The 21,830-nt window shown below is 29.1% G+C and overlaps 2 protein-coding genes across 2 annotated transcripts; both read right to left on the bottom strand.

Annotated features, from left to right (window-relative positions):
• Nucleotides 1-4,664: 4,664 nt before the first annotated feature.
• LOC112692621 lies at nucleotides 4,665-5,189 on the bottom strand. The gene has a single exon (XM_025567348.1). The coding sequence runs from the start codon at nucleotides 5,187-5,189 to the stop codon at nucleotides 4,665-4,667; it is 525 nt and encodes a 174-aa protein (XP_025423133.1).
• Nucleotides 5,190-10,841: 5,652 nt separating this feature from the next.
• Nucleotides 10,842-19,417, bottom strand: LOC112692640. The gene is made up of 2 exons (XM_025567367.1): nucleotides 19,174-19,417; nucleotides 10,842-11,220 (listed from the first exon to the last, which is right to left on the bottom strand). Exons 1-2 carry the CDS (start codon nucleotides 19,186-19,188, stop codon nucleotides 10,891-10,893), a joined length of 345 nt encoding a protein of 114 aa, XP_025423152.1. The 5' UTR covers nucleotides 19,189-19,417; the 3' UTR covers nucleotides 10,842-10,890.
• Between the last annotated feature and the right edge of the window lie 2,413 nt (nucleotides 19,418-21,830).

The raw sequence follows: 21,830 nt of genomic DNA on the forward strand, positions 1-21,830 counted from the left end.
TTGATAACCAGGCACGTCGTCAAGGGGGAGGCCTTAGGGGGCCTGGCCCCTTCATTTTGATTTTTAAATATTATGGTGTTTAGTTGTCCCAAACCGGTTAAATCCTGAATGTATATTCCATATGGGCGATTGTAAACTCCGGCTAGAATATCGGCAGGGACGCCCGGATGGGGGGGCCAGTGGGGGCCATTGCCCCCCCTGAGATTTTCGCGTCACTTACAAAATTGGAAGTTATTTTACATAAAGCTGATCTTGGGTATTCAGTGACTATTTGACAATCCTTGTATCTAACAAGTATCTAACATTTTTTTAATCAACAAATAATGATTCAATTAATTTATTTGCTTCAAACAAAAGGAGATTGTCATTACTTTTTGAATAAAATAATAAAATATGATGCGAATTCAATCAAATAAAGTTGTTTTTTGCTTAAACTTTATTATATTTTTTCTTATAAATATTAAAACTAATAACTAATAATGTAATTTTATATAAACTTAAATGAGTTTTGATTTTTAAAAAATTATTATTGATAGTAATACAAAATATGAGTAGATGAAATATGTAGCAGTAAATCTTCCTATAAGTATTTAGGTACTTACAATTTTTTTGCCTCCCCTGAGCTACATTTCTGTGAGCGTTCCTGAATATCGGTTAAGATAAAAAAATAATAAAAGATTTAGTGTATACTCCACCAGTTTTTTTTTCTTACTTTTAATGGGTATGTGTAAACTCCTCTAGTTTAATTTTGTTTACCTGCTCAGTGCTCATATTGCCATGTGCCTTCTTACATTAAATACGTTGACATCTATTGCGATAATGTATGTCGAAATTGATAAACTATTGTCATGGTTCGATTCATTTCAGGGTGAATATATATCCACATTGATTCATTTATTAATAATTTAATATTCATATTATCTGAAATTAGTATTTCCAATGATGATATCGGCAGTAGGTAAGGTATACGTAAAGTATACTTTGACGAACATAATCATTCGTTGTCTGCGTGTTTCCGTGTATATTTTATATTGAACGAAATATGTGGCAACAAAGTAATAATAAAAAATTAATTACTGGTCAACGAGGCAATTTATTGGTTTTATTTAACAACTAAAAATATAACCAAAATATAAAATATGCGTCTAGTGAAATAAAATAGAGGTATGATATTATCAGTGGCGTATTTTCAATTTTTTCTGGAGGGGTCCACAGTTTATACATAATTAATAATTTAATAATTAATATAAGCTCTATATTATATTGTAATAGTTACGTCCTTATGCAGTTTATCGAGGAAGTTGAACTAAATATATAATGTAATAATCGTATAGTCTTATGTAATCAGTGGTGTAGTAACGAGGGGGGGGGGGACAAACCCTCCAAAATATTTAATGTTTAGGAAAATGTTATAAGTATAAATAAACCTATTATTTCTGAAACATTACAATATCTAATCCTCATTTAATTTTAATATATATGTATGTTTGTAGGTAATATTGTATAATTCAATTTTATTTTAATTTATAATCCGTCCAATTTCTGTTGTGGAACGGGAGTAGCAACGAGTGGGAGAGCTTGAAGATAACCCCTCCCCCCAAAAATATTCAGATATTCAGTGTTATTATATTTTATTAATTCGGATTTTTCAGCTCTAGAAACCTTTTTATTTGTGCTAATTAATTTTTTTCTTACGTATAAACCCCCCCCCCGAATTTTTTTTTCTATGCCACTGTATGTAATATTATATATACCTATATATTGTATTTAACACTATATATTATAAAGTATTGTTATAAAATAAATTCCAGTCGTCTCGATTTTTTGGCCAACTCCTCTATCACTTCATCAACAGCAATTTCAACTTCCCTGTGAATGTTTAACATAGCCAATTTTGAAAATATGTAAGAATTTTAGTTTATTTTGTATTTTTTGGAGAGATTCTGGGGGGGGGGGTCCAGTACCCCTGGACCACCCTCGTAAATACACCACTGGATATTATATAATATTATAATAATAATATTCACTTATTATTACTTATTACGTATTACTTTTAATAATATGTCATATTAATTTTATACTACTACTAGATTTTCTTCACTGGCGGAGTTTGCAGTAAAAAAAGGTACTTGTGGCGGAGTTTACATACGCCCATTCCATATAATTAATGATCGTATAACAAAAATTAAATTCTGAGATTCTATTTTATAAATATTCGTTACTTAACAATCAATTTGAGATAAGACGTGATTTGAGATAGTACGTGTATTAATAGATTGAAAACTAGGAATTCCAAATACGGATATCGAACGCACATTTGATAAACACAACTACAGAAAGGGACCAAAAAATGTTGGCCCTCTTATAGAAATATGTCTGGTTACGTGCTTGTTGATAACGTTAAACTATTCAAAAAACGATTGAAATCGATAACCGATAATATATCGGTAAACGATAAGCGATTGATAACGGATAACAGATAACAAAACAAACAAAAATGGATTAAAATTAATATCGAATAACGTAACAGAAATCGATTAACGTTTGAAACTTAAAAGAATTGTCATGGAAAAATATTTCTTTTAGTAAAATAGATTTGAAACATAGTTATTTTTGTAAAATTGACTTAAATTACTAGGTAATCTAAATAAAATAAATGTAAAAGGATTTTCAAATTAACAATAAATTTATCAACTAATAAAATATAAATAAGCATTACCAATTATAATTTATAAATATATGACTACACACTATGACCTTTTTTTTTTTTTACATTTTGGCTCTTCCATATTTCTTAATATATTTTGTGGCTCGCGAGTCTCTTTACGCTTCTCGCTGGTCACTCCTGGTATACTATACTCGTATCATCAAATATAAACATTTAATACAATAAAAATATTTATTTTATGGTTTATTGGGGTAAAGCCGATAAATAGCGTGTCAATGATATGGAAAAAATTTTAAACCAGATTTTTTATATATCCTCTTTATATTACGTAAATTATTTCGTCAATCTTTACAAATATTAAAAATATTCAGAAAATACATTGGTAAAAAACATTTTCTGCAACTTATTTTCATCGTTTGATTCTTGTCGTTCCTTACCTCGTGGAGCTAAAACTGCTGAACGGTGATCTTTCAACTAAATCTTCACATAAAGTCGTGGATTGAAATCTTTTATATATTTTTTTTCACTCATTAAAGAAATATTGTAAAAATTAAAAAAAATATATAATTATTGATCACAAAAAACGAAAATTAATAAGTCAAGATCACATAAATTAACAAATAATTGTAGATCAAAACGAACTCGACATAATATGCAATGTAGTGATTATTATCCAGGAAATGATTATCTACATTTATTTTTAGATAAATGGTCTGTATCCAGTCGATGACCCGGTCAGCTAATGGTAATCATATTTAGGGCCTATTCCACAGTGTCTTTTATCATACCAAGTATTACTATACTAAGAATATTAGTTCTAGGATAAGTTTACCCGGAATGACACATTTCTATTCTACAGAAAATTTTATCCCGAGAATAACTATTCTCGGTATTAAACTATTTTTGCCATGAGTTATTATTAGAAGGTGGGTGCGATTTTAATTGTGTAAAAATCCTAACATTTATTAACTCCTCCGCTGGAGCAGCAATTCCCAAAGTGTGTTCCGCGGGATGTACCTGAATATTGGAACAGTAATTGTAGTAAACAATTATCATGAGCTATCTTTATAACATTTTTTGGATTATTGGTTTTTCAGTAACAAAAATAAATGCAAATACAAATAATTACAGAATTGGTGTTAAGTTGGAGTTAGAGATGTTGGGGTTTCACGAAACAAAAAATATTTCTTAAGGGTTCCGTGGTCGTAAAAGTTTGGAGTTGAGTGAACGGTTAAGAAATTCATCAAGCCGCGTCCACACTATGTCGAATGGTGCCGATCGAGAAGACCAATTGACAGTGTCGATCGACACGTTCAATTTTCAACTTGTTTTTACTGTGTAGACTAATCGACCGACACGATATCGAACGTATTTTTTTCCAATATTAACTTACTTACTTTAATATTATAATTAATTAATTACAATATTAACTTATATAAAATGAATGATTCAGAAGATATTGCAGTAGCTGCTGTTGCAATCATCGGATAATCCAAAGTCTCGCAATTCTGTCACTACGAAGAGTATAAAAACGATTTTTTTTCACCGACTAGAACCATCTTATCTACACATACATTTTTCTCAGCTACTCAGGTAACAGATTATTAAAATGTATTAAACGAACAAACACTCACTATGTATGAATTACTCGTTGTTGCCGGGTTTAAGTATATAAATGTATGTAACCTGCTAAGATTAAATTTTGTTAAATCTATTGAAATTTAAATTAATTAATATTTTTGAAATAATATTTTATACATATTAATTTAGTTTTTAAGATAACGATTATTATCATAACCTATTCCATAAGTTATAGCTTTTGGCGGCAGAAGCTTTGTTGACGATAAATTTTAGCACTAAAGGTTCAAAATAAATGTTTTACTAATAGTTTTTCAATATGTTATCTACAAAACTTCTATGTAGACAATGCTCTTCACTGATCTATTAGTAGGCGACAAAATCACCAAGCTACTGGGTGAGCTTACACGTGAGCAAGCTACGTAGAACTGCCCAGTAAAAAACAGTTTTCTCGCAAATCTATTCCTGCAAATTTAAGAGTTTGGCCTTGAGACTTGTTTATAGTCATTGCAAAACAGACTTTCAGGGGAAACTGTAATCGTTTAAATTCGAACAGATGATCATTCGGAATTAAAGGGATTAGTGGTACAAACACAGTTTCCCCTTTTGCACATCCTGTTAAAATTGTGGCTTCTACTATATTGCGATGTAAAGCTTTGACTTTAAGCCTGGTCCCATTGCACAGTTTAGGCGGTTTCAAATCTCGCAACAACATAATAGGTGTGCCCACCCGCAGAATAAGCCTATGATATGGCATGCCCGGTGGTTTCAATGAATTTAAAAATTCAACCGGATAATTAGTTGCATCGTCCATGTTGACCACCGTATCTATAGAAGTATATACTTTTTCTTCCCCTTCAAAAGACATCAGCAGTGTATCATTGATAGCCGCCGCTTGGTCATTTTTTGGAGTGAGTATAGCACGTTCACACAACCATTCCATAGGCTTATCATGAATATGAGCGATTCCAATTGCTATTCATTTGCAATTTCCAATTGCTGCGATTCCAGAAGATGCTACAGCTAAGGCAATGTCGCGAGTACTTCTAACTTTCGCTAAAATCAAATTGATTAAGAAAGTTTTTCTAGTTCCACCTGGAGCATCTAAAAAGTATATTCGACCCTCATTATTATTAACACTTGTAATAATTTGATTGTAAGCAAACTTTTGTTCGTCATTCAGAGATTCTTCATTGTTTCTTACGACGTCTTCTAAGGCTACTAAGTTATAACTTGTTTCCTTGAGATACTCTCTATTATCAAATTGTTCAGATTTGCTTGGCTGAGGTAAGCCATATTCTTTAAGTGGCCGACCACCTAATGCTGACACTGAATCTTCTATTACCGATAAGCATTTGTTCAACGCTACGTCCGCTAAGTGTTCTGCATCCACGGAATCCTGTCGTTCTAATCGTATTTTAAAATCTTCAGATAAGTATTCTTTGAATTTGTCCCAAAGATATAAGGGACCTGTTACTTGGCAGAACACTAATATAATCGTAAATAGATCCCGTATCATATGCGGAGATTGGCAAAGTGATGCCTCTTCTAGTGCTGCGTACAAATGTTCATCATCTTCAAGTAACCCTAGAGCCTTACACGTGGATTTAAAAGTGGGATATACTTAACCATTTACAGTTTTCGACGCTTCAAACGAAATCGGGCCCCGGATTTCATGTAGAAGCATACGAAGGTGATAACATTCTGTATTGTTTGGATGAACAGTATAAACTCTACCCAGAGTGTGCTCTCTTTTGATATCTGGCCAACCAACAACGTTTACTCCTCTCTTCCTTCTTTGGAACTATTTTTTGTCCCAAACGTAATATGCAGGTACTTCTGGGTAAAGCAAATTTTTCGCAAAGTCATCCACTTTACACAAATCAAAAAATGAGAGAAGTGTACCAGTAGGAGGACTATTCACTCTGTCATGTAGGTTTTGTTCATTAAAGTAAACCCTTTGTCCATTTTCTAAATGGACAGCAAGGTGAACAACGGTAGGGAAACGCTCATGAATTGGAAATTCAAGGATTCGCCACACGGTTTCTGATGAACTTATATATCGTCCACTTTCGTAAGTTTTTATTTCGTCTTTCTCATTTTCTAAGGCAAATGAAACCTGATCCGAGCCCTTATTTACGTATTTGCACACATATTTTATGGACTTCACTGAACTGCAATATTCCACATTGACGTGAGCGTTACATGTTCTTAACAGTACTGGTTTATAAGGAACTATCCAACGATTATCTATATCTACGCCTTTGATATTGACGGGAAATCCACCGTCATCGGTTGAACGTCTCTTGTACTTCGGATAACCGTCATCACCAGTTTGAGTTTCCTTAATGAAATTCTTGGGGTAATGTTTACTGCACGCGTTATCTTTCATACATGGTGAATTTCGATTAAAACAGCCACCCACAAGGGCCATGAATCATATTACATTTAACGATTTCGTGAAGCTGAGGGTCACGTATGGGATCGGGTATTTCAGCACAAATAACATTGTCGATTTGATCCGGAGTAATGTGATGCTGAAGCCATAAAAGAATATGAATAAGTGGTAGACCTCTCTTTTGCCATTCTGTTGAATACATATAGCATCTCACTTCTTCGAATATTTTACCTTTTGTCAATAAGTTCATGGTCTTTTTGACTTTTAACCGAAACACTCTTGCAATTATATCATGTCGATCATATGATCTTTGACCGGGAAGTAAGAGCTCTTTTATCTCGTCCCAGCGAGGATTACATGTAAAAGTCATAAAAAGGTCATAACAACCATAATGTCTAACGTAGGTCATAGCATCTTGTGTTCTTTCGTGCATGTACCTTGGCCCACCAGTAAAAGTTGACGGGAGTATAACCATTTGGCCTAACTGATTAGCTTCTATGTCTCGTCGTCCAATCGCATCTTTTAAATGAATATAACTATCTGCACGCAATTTGGCTTGGTTGTTTTTGATGTAATTTAATCTGTCAGTTTCAATTTTGGCGTATTCATCTACCAAATATTGACTTAAAAGAGAACGATAATTAACTAAATAGTTGTCTTCCCCTTCTTTGACCATTATTCTATATAAGTAAAAACTTGATGCAGAGACAGTTTTTTTAAGCGGTAACTTGGTTTTTGGATCGCGTTGTGGTATATTGATTGCATACCCATCATCCCCCCAACAAAACATTAAAGAATACTGCAGTGCGTTGTATGCTCGATGTATCTCACTGATACGGTGAAGTGAGTTACTTCGGTTTTCGAGGATGATGTCTCTTCGATCAAACTGCTGATCTACTAACACTAAAGCAACTTAATTTGCCGTTGGTGCATTATACCTGCCTCTATGTTCTTCTGGTGGTTTTTTATCTGCATGTATTACAACTTTAAATGACTCTGAAGGAGGTATTTTATCGATGGCACTTTTCAGATCTTTTATATATGGGTTCACTTGATGTAGCATATCCTGCAGTTGTTTAATTAAATTGGGTTTTAAGTTAGGATATTTAGAACACCGAATATTTACTTCTCGTTCGTCTTCACCGACAAAATAGATTTGAAGGTACTGTGTGCCCTGTCCGGGTTCAGGTAATATACTTCCAATTAAATGGTAGACCTGTCCTTTAACTTTAAAAGTCAGTAAGAAACCGTCTGCTGTTACCTGTTTACCACCAAATGACGTCATCTGAAAACAGGCGTTATATTTTCGAATATTGTTCATGAATTGCACATAATCTGGGTGCAGAGCGTTAACCAAACTGTAGAGAGGTTCAGGTAGTTGTTTTAACCTCTCAAGTTGTACTTTTCCGGCGCTACAACACATATCAAGTGTCTCATCTTTCCACTTTAAAGCGTTGCACTACTGACACTTATAGGTCATAGAACCCAAAGCTACACAGGTGTCAGTTCTGTATACAATATCTGGATCATATGCCATACCTGAATGCACCTTGCTTTTTCATAGACGCATAGTAGTATTTTCCTTATATCTAGATTCAGTTTGATTCTGTCTATATTTTTTTTGTGCTTTTTTTATTTATTTTTTTCTTGTGTAATTAGTAAATCTAGCCCTTCGTTTTCGACAGGACGAAATAGATTGATCTGTTTCACTTGATTGGGATAGTGAAATGTTTGCAGAAATGTTACTGTGTACTGATGATGCAATAGGTGAATGTTCGCGTTCATCGACCAGTTTCTCTATACGACTCTGAGTATTGTTTTCTGTCGCAGTAAAAAAATAAGCATCAAAATTTCCATTGGGCAAATCTTGTCCAAATCGTAAAAGCTTTACTGGACAATCATTAGATCTGGACTCCGTGTATAAGATACCATTTCGATAAACTTTAAAATTAAATGGAAATATACATCCCGCTGCTATAAACTCACAAAGCCCACCATAAGTTTCATTTTTTATCATATCAGCATAATATTCATTGGCCGTTGAGTAATTATTACCATTTCTAATGTGGGACATAAATGAAAACTTGGTCCAGTCATTCACCACATATCCAATAATTAGTGATCGCACCTCCATCGCATTGTCTTGTGTTCCGTGTATTAAAAAAGAAAGAGCTCGGAATAAGCAGGCACCATCGCCAACAATGGGGACAACAGTATATTGTTCAAGTTCTCCATTAACTAAAAGACTTTCTTTAGCCATTTCTTAGGTAATTAAATTAAACAACGTTAAATTAATCCTCCTAACAACAAAAACCGAACACGGAAAAATCTAAAAAACTAATCCGGCAGTAAGCTGTTTTATATTACACTTGTATACCGAAACCGTTTACTGGTCCTTTATCGAACGCTGGGCTATCGCTACGACAACGACAACGACAAAGCGGCCAAGTACATATAATTTACAGCACGTGGGGGGCATACATTTTATATAAGCAAACGTTTTCGTCACGCGCAGCTATAAATATAATATGTAGGATAATCACAATAAACGACAACGGTGCTACCGCGGCTCTATCCGCCGACAACGCGTTAACGCCGACTTAGGACCTTTAGGTTAGGTTAGTTAGGTTTAATAATACAAATTACATGTAAAAATTTTCTTTTACCGATTTCAACCCTTTAAATTCAAAATTTCGAAAAATCCTTTCTTAGCGCACGTCTACATCATAATAGCTATCTGTATGCTAAATCTCAGTCAGATCCGTCCAATGGTTTGAGCTGTGCGTTGATAGCAGTCAATCAGCTTACTGTTTTATATATACAGATTTTTTTAATTATTTCTATTTCGTCATGATGACATGATCATGCAAAGAGGTTAATAACAATTAAGATTTTTTATAATATTATAGTCTAAAAACGTTTTACTTCTATGTTATAGAATATGGTTATAATTTATTTTTATCAGAATTATCTTTTTTATTGTATTTGTATAGAGAATTCCTTTTAAAAAGGAACTCGTTCCTCGATCCTGTTATTAAAAAAAAAAATTTTTTGACGTTCCTAGCGGTTGTCATTGATGATATTTTTGTGGACAACTCGTAAACCAGAAATTATTGACTAATTTTTAAGCTTAAAATATTTCTTAGTAGTTAATAGAACCCAAATTGAATATTCAAGGTGTTAGATTTTGATTTTTAATCATTTACATTAGTCAGTAAATGTAGAAGAAAAACCAAATAGAAAATGGTAGAAAAACAAGAACTTTTAATAAATACCAATTTTAAACTAAATTAATTTGGTGTATTTACATCATTTTTGCTCCTTTAAAAATCTCACAGTAATTCAAATAAAAACAGTGCATTCAAGAACATTCAGTAATTTGTAGTAAGATTGTAGGAAAAACTAGCCACCAACGCGAAAATTTGAAGTTTCATCCGTTTAACACCTGGTAATTCGAAGTGTATTTTTTATAATCTTATCATTAATAATGTTCTTTATAATCATCTTAATTATTATTACACTCATATATTATTAAATTTAATAGGTATGCACATAAATTATTATATTACCTATGTAATTTATTGACTACCATAAAATCTATATAGTTTTCGTTTTACTGAAAACAAAACAAAGATATCGCCTGAAAAAATTCAACTGTTAAAATAACTGCAGATCTAAACCAAATCTTTGAAATTTCTTGGTCGCTGTTAAATATGTAGATTCAAACCTCTTAAGCATAATTTGAATCATGTTTTAGTAGCAAGAAGATGACATGCCTAGCTCAACGATTTCGTGAATGTTTAACAATCGGAAGAGCTTAAGTAACTTACTCAGTGGAATAAGCTGATTCTCGCTGAAAGTTTAAGTAACTAGTCAACTATAGGCAGAGCTAAGATACCTCAAACAAAGTATCTAAATACAAAATACAAGATAATTTATTGGTCAATAATAATATAATAATTCTATATTTATATTTACTATACAGTTCTGTGACTTAAGAATTCTACATTTTTTTTTTTATTAGAATATAATTTGTGGCTTCTATTGCCTTTGGACGTTATAATGTATCACTTAGTGACTTAATGTACAAATAAAATGGGATAAACACATAAATAAATATTAAAATACATAAGTTTATAAATTCAAACAAAAGATAAATTATAAGTATAATATGGTATAGATTTGTATACTAGTGGGTTTTCATCAGTGTGATTCTTTTTGTATGGAAGGTTAGTGACGAGGTTGGTTACAAGAGGTTGATAAGATGTGTTTCTGTTAGAAATTGACTGAGTTTGACGACATTGTCTGGTTCAGGACTTAGTATTTCATCTAGGTAGAGGGATATCCGCAGTTCAACTCTCTCCGTATTACATGCTCTACATTCAGTGAGTATGAAGGTAAGAGGGACCCTACAGCATATGCAAGTGGGGGAAGGTCCTCTTTTTTCATTAAATGTACGTGTGTATCCGATCCTGAGACGGTTAATAGCTGACTCATATTTTCTTAGGGTTTTGACAGGGAAGGTCCTGGGTAATATTGATCTTTTAACTTCGTTAAGCTTCGTGGTAATTTTGTTCTATTAAACGTAATTAAATTAATTATTAGAAATAATTCTACATTATATTATAATAAAAATATTATAATTTATATATTTTAAATGCTTCTTTCATATGTAATCAAAAATTTGATGTGGAATTTATTGCTCCTGAAATAGTGAAATAGTTCTGTTTTTTTCTTCTTCTTTATATATTTCATATTTTACAATAAAATTTATATTGAATATTTTATCCGAATTTTAAATAGTATAACATGTGCCATTTAAGCATTTTGGAATATTAAATATTGAATTATTCTGGTTATCCATGTTTTTTAATAATATACGTGTCGTTCAAAATACGCATTATAAACCTGATATATTATCAGCAGGCAATAGTTATTTTAATTTATCTTACATTGTAAATTACTAACTTCAAGCCTACAAATTTTATATCTAGCTATTGGGAAATTAGGAAAATTATTATGTAAATAAATAAAACATAATTTCTGAATGTAACTAGTATCATTAAACATAAAAATATACTAGATACAAGATACAATTATATCTCAGGTATGTATCTTAAATATATACCTAGGATCCTAGATCTGACTACAAGTACCACAAAACTTTTTTACTTTATTTTTTTATTTATTTTTAACGTACATTTTTTTTATCTAGCCCGTGTTATATTTTCAAATTACTTCATAAAATTTAAGCGTTTGTTGGTATTTCATTTAATTACATTGACCATAAAATGTAGATTTCACGGGGGGAGGGGGGTCATGACCTCCCTGGATCCGCGCTTGCATGTATGTCGTATCATAAATCGTCCACTACCTTTATTTCGGATTGATTTAAATGTTGCCAATAATAATAGTAAAATTCTCAAATAGATTTGCTCCTCCACATTAAAATATAATAGTGTTGTCAAAGAAAAAACTCATACCTCCAAGGTATGACTACCAAGCTTATTTTCATACAAGTAAATATTGCCACCAGTTCCCTTGCTGTATCAGATGCGGATATAATCATTACTCTTGGGACTGCACAAAATCTCCATCAGAACCTGTCAAATGCGCTCTATACACAAGGGCACAAAAAACCTCGTATAAAATACGTCTCGTGTATAAGAATAGCATCGAAAATCGCGGTAAATATCGATATAATAAACTCTATCATCATTCAGCCACCAATTTTAATATACCAAGTATTGTTGCTCCCGGTCTTAGTTCTAATCAGAAACAAAAACGCCAATCACACTGCCATCACACTACTTTTAACTACGGCTGAAATTTTTTTTTTCCAAATTTTTTGAAGATTTGAAACTGTTATCAAATAATTCTCCTTGAATTAACCACAGATTAAAACAACTGCTTTCATCGTGTATACCCTTTCTATAAGCTCGTATTCTACATTAGTTCCCTAATTTCATTCCTTATTTCTAATTTTATAATTATGACTATTATTATTATTATTATTATTGTTTATATTATTAGTATTATAATGATCTCTATATACTTTTGGAACGCTATCATATCTATATTGTATTATTATTTAATTACTTATCCGTATTGTCAAATCTAAATATATGAATAATTTTTACTGCATTTCTAAAATCGTTGAGTTTCATTGTTTAGAGCAAGTTCTAAACACAAATGAAAAAAAAAATTAATAATAATACAAAAATAATAAAACACATTGTGTTTTATTATAGATTATTCTTGGAAGTGATATCGAGTTCATAGATTTTTACTAAAAATAATGATTCTCCGCCTAAGCAAGTTTTTAAAAGACTGTAAAACAAAAAACAATTTTTTTTTCTATACCTGTATGTAATATTAGAAATTAAAACTAAAATAGTCGTACTTTCAAAATTATCCGATCCTTCCTTCCGCATTAAACAGCGAACATGCGTGCACGCGTGACATCACCGGTGTACCATCTGACAACCGTCACGCTGTTATAATATATATATATATATTATACACAGTACTACCTACATAATAATCAATTTGAAAGAATATTTATCCAAAAAAATTCACTTATAATACATTTAGTGTCATACTGTAACACGTATTTATATTAAACATACAATTACACATTTATACAAAATACTATTATATCTATGTTTTAATATTGTTTTTTGTTTTTTTGTTTTTTGTCAATTTATAAAAAATTATATATGGTAAAAATGGCCTAAGTTAATAACCTAAGTAGCTGATACTTGAAAAATCATAAAAAAAATACATTTCACATATTTTATTTTACATTATTAATTCAAAATTATTCTCCTAGTTAAATAGACTAATAGACCACGGTCATTTGATTTTTATTGTTTGAATACATGTTATATTTTTTTTATACATATTTGTTCGTAATTCTGTCTGTGATATGTGATGTTGTATGGGACAAGGATATTTTGTACAATCTAATTGAACTTCTGGAGTCGTCTCCCGAACTATGGAATTTTACATTAGATAAATATAGAGACAAGTCAGAAAATGTATAGAAAGTATTACAGAATCATTAAAAATTAGTACTCTAGAAGTCAATAGAAAATTACATAATCTTCAGTGTCAGTTGAATAGCAAATTAAGAATAATAGAGCGATGCCAATGATGTTGTGAAAAGTTCTTTGGAGTATTTTTATGCATTCAAATTTTGTGTTTGTGTTTTGACATGGTTTGAACAAAGCCTATGAATGAACACGCGATCAGTACAGTATATCTATTAAGATAAATTCTGCAAATACATATATAAGGGCCATACTTATTTTTATAATCATGTATTTTAAATTCAAATTACGATTATGAGAATTCATTAAAAATTAAACTATTGTTACGATTATAATTCTTTATTTAATATTTGAACCCAAGTGATTCGATTATGATTTCAATCTCTTATAAATTGTTATCGTAATAAAAAAACATAATGTTCTTGGATGTATCGAAAAATCAACAAATTCCAGATTTTATTTTGTAATTGCAGATAACATTGAGAATATGTATACTAAAACGGTTTCATGGATTATTGAATCACAATACACTTTGACATAAAAACAGTCAACGCATTTAATCAGACTTAAAGTATAATAGTGTACTTTGAAAGTAATTCCATTTAGACAATGGCGAGTAACGTTAGTTGTGGTGTAACAAATCATGAAAAATATTAAGTAAATAATTTACAGTCCAAAGAAATGCTCGATTTGTAAAAAATATGTTTCTTTCGACTAAGAAAAATGATAAAATGCATAGGTATGTATAACATTTTAAGACTAGAAATGTAATTGTTATATTTTTATTTTATATTTGATGTTTATGAAAGTGTATATAATATATATAGGTATATATATGTTACTGGCAATATGGATAATCCGATATTTTGCAAAATGCTAAAAATCACTCGACAATATACATAATACGAGCTTTACCTAGGTATTATGTATAATGCTAAAAGTGGCGTAGGCAATATGATGAATATAAACAAAATTGGGCACGCCTATTACCAACGACTTTACTTACCGTTTATCATAAAAGTGCGAAGACGATTTCATGCAATTAAGATTCTTTTACTTCTATAATAATAATTCTGAGGTACAATATTGAACATACTAATAATTACAATATCGTCATTTTTATCGTAATTTTCGTGTCTTGTTATGGTGTGCAACTATGGATACGATTTATATGAAGTCAAATTTTTAATAGACTACAAAATATTTTTAAAAATTTGTCACTATTACTAGTTTTTTATCTGATGAATAGTATAATGAGTTGATAAAAATGCAATCCATAAGAATTGGTCAAGGGTTATTAAAATGTATTTGTAAGTCCAAGTGTCAAAATAAAAAGTGTATTTGCCTTAAAAATAATATTTTGTGCACTTCAAAATGTCACTTTTCTACAACATTTTATAATAATTAAATAGAAGTTTAAGTAAAATATTTTTATTATAGTAATAATATAATAATAGATAAAAATTAAATTTTGTCTGTTATATGAATAATAATGTATAATAATTATAAAAATCTTAATGTAATATAACATATAATAAAATTGTTTGTACATTGCCAAAAAAAAATTGGCATTTTGCAAATTGTCTAGGCATTTTACAAAATACCTGTATTATCCATATTGCCGGTAACATATATATACGTTAGCGTCGATATTCATGATGAATTTTTAATTAAATCATACAATTATTTTTATATAGCTTGGAAAACCGTTATGCATAATAAGTGTTTTTTGTGGCAGCCAATCGATTAGCGGGCCGACTGGCATGCAGTGGCGGTGGACCATCACTGCATTTATACCGATGCTACTGTCGTGGTGACGGACGAATGGGTTCCGCTGTTAACGAAGGAAGACAATGAAGATTGTATGCTAGAGGTGACCGCAACTGTGGTTCCAGATGAGATCAAGCCGATTTCAAAATCGCAATTTCATAAAATTTCATAAATCAAAGATGATATATTATGAAGTTATAACCATTATTTAACGATAGAAAAATTAAAATCTAATAATAAGAAAGTGTCTTTTTTCTCCAATATAACTTTATTATTTACATTTTATGTAATACAATAAACACATTAAAAAAAAAGCGTAAATAATAATCGTAACGATTGAAATACAAGAATTATGACCCTAGCTTATAATTTCGTCTGATATAATTAAATAGTAGATACAAATTTATCTAAAAATTCAAATTTTGATTTGATTATTGTAAATGTATGTTGTCATAAGTATTAAATATTTATAAATCTAAAACCATACGAAAAATAAAAATTCAAAACGCAATATTTTTAAAAAAAAACAGTCGGTGTTATTTTCCCATAAAAAGGTAAAATATGGGTAAAATTACATTCATTTTCCTGACTATTTATTATTTTAAAAAATGATGCTACATACCTACATAGAAATATATTTGGATAACAAATGCAGACGTCTGTTAAGAAAAAATATGTCTAAACATTTTTTGTATATGATATTCAAATAATAAATAATTCTGAAATGAGTATGGATTTTCAAAGTAAATGTGTACTTTATTATACCATCTATAAAATAATTGAACACACGTATATTATTTTAGTAATAATAATAATAACATAAATGTTGAATTTTACTAATAATTAATATAAAAAATGTTAAATTAATACAATTATATATAATTTAGAATGAATATATTATTCTTAGTTTTTCTTGAATGATATTGAGCTTATTAAACACCATTAGGTGTTAATCTGTATATCGAGTGTAACACTCAATTGAAGTTTTATTTTTCAATTATTTCTATTTTACTTTAAGGTAATATCAATCATTTACCTGCACGTATAATTATGTTTATTTAGTTATTAAAACAAATATATTATTTTCTATACCTATAGATAATATTAAATTTGAACAAACAACAGTTTTTAAAATGTATATAAATATAATATTTGATATTCAACAGTGTATTAAAATAATTTATAAATAATTAATTTACATATTGTAATCGATTTTAAATTTTGGAAATTCTTTTCTATAAAATTGTTGATATTAGGTTTGTAGATTAATTTTAATTCGTAATACAAATGGTATGTATACATTTGTATAATATATGTGAATCTTCTATCACTCTATTCACCATACATTAAGTGTGTTTTCATTTCATTAGATTTAAGCTCAAACCTTTGTTCGACAAGATTACTATTGAGAATTAATCACGACGAACTCCCTTACCAGGGAATCATAAATAGTATTTGTTGTAGTTTGGTCAAATAACTAAGAAAAAATTATTTTATTTTTCATGATACGTTTATAGCTTATTTGATAAATTACCATAATATTTGTACAACATATATATATATATATATATGTAAGAATAAAACAAGTAATATATAATTTTAAAGTCTACAATTATAAATTAATATAGTCTGACTAGTATATTTTATTGATAATTATCATTCAGTATAGTAAAGTGTCTGATAATCAACCATCCAAAAAATTATTTTTATTTATTTTAATATTGTAATTATTAGAGCTGAGAAGTTATAGAAAGTAAAATTGGAAAAAATATGCATGCAAATATGCACATAAAAAATTGAATATATGCATTCACAACACTTAACACCATAGGTACTAACAAAATTACTAACGGACACATAATAATGTTGTTATAAAATGTAATATAAATACTTAATTGCCAATTGCTACGATGCGATGTTATAATAATAAAGATAACATTATCCGAATGTCCACCTAAAATAGGTACCTACAATAATAGATAGTCTACATGGGCATCGGGTGGTGTGTATAATACCATTTATATAGTATATAAATATAATAATATCATACAGTTTTTAATCAATTTTAAATTGAGCAATTTTTCCCTCAAAAATGTGTGAATGTGTAGAATATGCGTGAAATATTCACAAAATAACGAAATATGCAAAAAAAAATTTAATATTTCAACTATGGGGCTTATGAGTCATACTTATATCTTGGTTTGCTTTAAAATAAAGACTCAGAAAAAAACATGCAAAATCTATAACTTCTTTGCCCTAGTAATCATATATTACAAAGGTATACATTTTTAAATGTTTAATTTAAATTTATTATATATACTATATATGTTGACTACATTTTTTTTTAAGATAAGGAATTTAAATTTTTTAAATCTATAAATTTCTTTTATTTCGTGATTTCATTCAGTGGCGGTTCTAGCGTACGGGCAGGGTGGGCAGCTGCCCGTACCAAAATTTTTACGTTCACCTTAAAAGGTTCACTGTGATGTTTAAATAAGTAAAGAATTAAGGAATTCAAATATATATTTGTTTTTATTATTTACACTTTCATAAATAAAAAAGTGTTTAATTGGTTAATCGGTGTTTAATTGGGAAATCTTTGTTTTTGGAAACTTCAACATTGTCTAATGTATATCAACAAATAAGTAATTATAGCGAAGCTTTCACTAACTTGAGAAAAGTAGTTGAATTATCTATGGTAATTCCTGTATCCTCAACTGGTGCTGAACGAAGTTTTTCTACTATGCGGCGTATTAAGACTTACTTGAGAGCTACAATGCAAAATCCTAGGTTGAGTAACCTTGCTTTATTATCTATAGATAAAGAGAATTCGGAAAAATTGTTAAAAGACCCAACTCCTGCTCTTGATATGTTTGCAAAAATAAAACATAGAAGATTACAATTTCAGATATAATATATAATATAATATATATAATATGTTAAATTATTTTTTATATACCTAAAGAAAAAAGAAAATATATATATATAATTTGAATTAATATTTTTATTTTTATGTGTGTTAACTGTTAAGGAAAAAAATGTAGCTTAGGAAAATTTAGGATTTAAATTTAGCTTACAGCTTACTTATAAATGTACATAAGGATGTTATAAATTTTTTATCGGATAATAGCAACATTTGGTTTCTCTGTGAAAACAAGAAATATTTATTACTTATTATTTATAAAATTACCTATGAAAACAAAATAAACAACAATTTATGTTACACGCGTACGATACGCGCCTACGTGAAACGGGACGTAACTTGAAACATAAAATATATTGTTTGCCCGTACGAATATCTAGTCCTAGAACTGCTCCTGATTTCATTAAAATATATTTTTACTAGATATAATATATTAAACCAAATAATAAAATAATAAATAAAATAAAAAATAAAATTAACATTGTTGGCCATTTCTTCAATTCTCTGAGCAATAGTATTTCCACTTAAACTTATATTCATAAATGCTTGTTTCTTTTCGGGACATATTACTTCCACCGCACTATACAATCTTTAATAAATTCACCGTCAGAAAAAGGTTTTGACGCGCGTGCGATTTTTTCTGATATAACGTAACAACATTTAACCGAATCAATATTTTCTCTTCTTATACTATCAAATAATTTTGTTTGATACCAGAGATTTTTTTTTAATTCTTCAAATTTTTCTTCGCGTAATTTTTCTATAAATTTATCGTAAATCTTACCATGATTTGTGTCATAATGTCTTTTATTATTGTACTCCTTGATGACAGATACGCTTTGTTTACAGATCAAACATATTGGAAGAGAATTAGAATAAGTAAAAATATATACATAGCCTCATTTTTCTTGAAAAGCCCGTCTTTCTTGGTAAATTTTACGTTTCATCGGTTTGATATGAGACGTTACAACAAACAAATTACGCGTATAAACTTAAATTTAAAATTCAACTTGAATAGCAACTAGTTACTCGTACGAACAAAACAACACTGATCACAGTCATGCTGTTAGCCTGTTACCCACTATTACACCGAAGTATAATTTATATTTATCTTTGTAGATAAGATTTGATTTTATTGAGCATAATGGGATTTCCGAACAAGTAAATAAAATAAAACATGAACGTTAGATAATATTATTACTTAATATTTTATTAACAATTTCAATTTTAACAATTCTTTTTATATTTTTGTTCAAAATGTATTTTTATTGCGGGCCACATAGAAAGGGTTCACGGGTCACTTGTGGCCCGCGGGCCGTATGTTTGAGACCACTGGTGTATTAGGTTTTCGAGATATTTTGTGGATATTTATTTTTTTGTAATATTTTATTAGCTCTTTTTTAATACTTTGAGAACTTTTGAGAATTATAAAAATTCTTTGATAAAAGTACTTACTAGATGAAATTAGCTAGGAATCAGAAAATCGTTTTTCCTTTTTATAATTGAAGAATGCCTTCCAATTCAAAATATATAGAAATAAAAAAACAATAAAAAAAATAATTATAAGTTTATCATATTTACTAATAGGTACATTCCTTAATAGGTAAATATCTTAGTATGTTTTAACTTGTAATATTGTCCTTAGTATATTATAGGAATTTAGTTCAGTGTTTAGCTTTGTCGCGTATTTCGTTGTATTTGTTTTTGTTGTCCGTTCGTTTCGTATTCACATTAAAACGCCGAAAATTAAGCCGTCGATGACAAGTGTATCTAAACATGTCAGTGAGTTCGGGGAAAATATTTTTCCAGTGATGGATTAGTACTGTTTTTTAAATTATGTAAAATTCAAATATCTATTAACACATCACATAAAAACAGATAAACACATTCGTATCATAAATCGCCATCAAAATGCTACAACATCAAAAATACATTAAGCATTCTCTAGATAAATTATCTAAATAAATTATCTAGATAAATAATTTATTATCTTTTATCCTGTCTAGATAAAAAATAAAATTAGTTACCTGATGAATTAACTTAGATGGATTCTTGAGTTATTAATTTGTTATTAGTTATTAGTTATTAATTCATCTAGATAAATAAATACAAGTGTATTTATTCAAAAAATTCAATTAATTGAACTTGTTTATTGAACTAAGTTAAAAACTAATAACAATTTAAAATAAATAAAAATTTTACTAGTATTATTAATTTATTAATTTTATAATTAATTATTATTATTTTAAAAGTTGTGTTACTGCAATATATTTTTATTTATATTACTTAAATTATACCTATAAGTATTATTTTTAAGAATTGTTTACCTATTTAATACAAACTATTCGATTTATACTTTTTAGTGACTCTTACAATATTTGATTCCTAAGAAATATAATTAAATAATACAGAATTATCTTTTTATATTTTAACCATAAAGATTACTCCATAATAAGTATTATATAAATTGTAATGTATTGTTTTATAAAAGTATAATATATCTAAAAAGAATGTATTTTTTTTAAACTAAGTACTTATTATTAATTACTCATTTCCCATACATAAATGTACATCATATAAATAGTTTTTGTTCATTATTTATATTGGAGATACCTATTAGATCAAATTTTAGCGAATATTAATTAAATTAAATTTTTTAAGTATACATTTATAAAAAAGAGTGTAAATTAATTAATAAAATAAGAATAAAGTTATCTTTTACCTTTATCTAGATAATTTAAATTTGAACTATCTTTAATTTTTATCCAGATAAATTTTAAGTTATCTTTGCGCAACACTGCATATATGTAACGTAAATATATTATAAAAACTAGAAATTAAATAATGAGCCGATTTGAATTTGAATTTACAATGATCAATTAATAATTATTATTAATATTGAAATTCCGTTAACATTTAAACTTCGAGGGAGCAAAAATTCTCACTTGATGGTCCATCGTCCATATCCTCCTTGTCTTCCATATCCTCACTTACAACAACTAACGCGCTGTCGGATTCGTTTGCTGCAATTTTTGTCGCGTCTTCTATCATGTAGAGAAGCATACCCACGATGTAGGATACGGCCAGCATCGCATCTTGTTCGTATTCTACCTCCCATAAAGTCGCAATAGAAGACCGCAGGACCACATATCCATCTGAACCCCCCCCCTAGACCCACCCCTGACTATCGCCCATCATTATTAATAAATTATGACGAAATCTTTCAGTATTTATTTTAGATTTATTCAATAATTTCAAATTTGATTTTAAGTAATCTAAATATTTCCTAGTACATTTTCAATGAATTTTTATAACTATTAAATGTATTAAAAGTTTTATATTCAGTCTTTAATATCCATTTATCCATCTTTCTATAAGATAATTTATTTATTTATTTATTTTTATTTATAATGTATAAGGGGGGTCCCTTATAATTTTAAT

The sequence above is a fragment of the Sipha flava genome, unplaced genomic scaffold, assembly GCF_003268045.1.
Source record: "Sipha flava isolate LNK unplaced genomic scaffold, YSA_version1 75_pilon_pilon, whole genome shotgun sequence".
NCBI classification, from domain to species: Eukaryota; Metazoa; Arthropoda; class Insecta; order Hemiptera; family Aphididae; genus Sipha; species Sipha flava.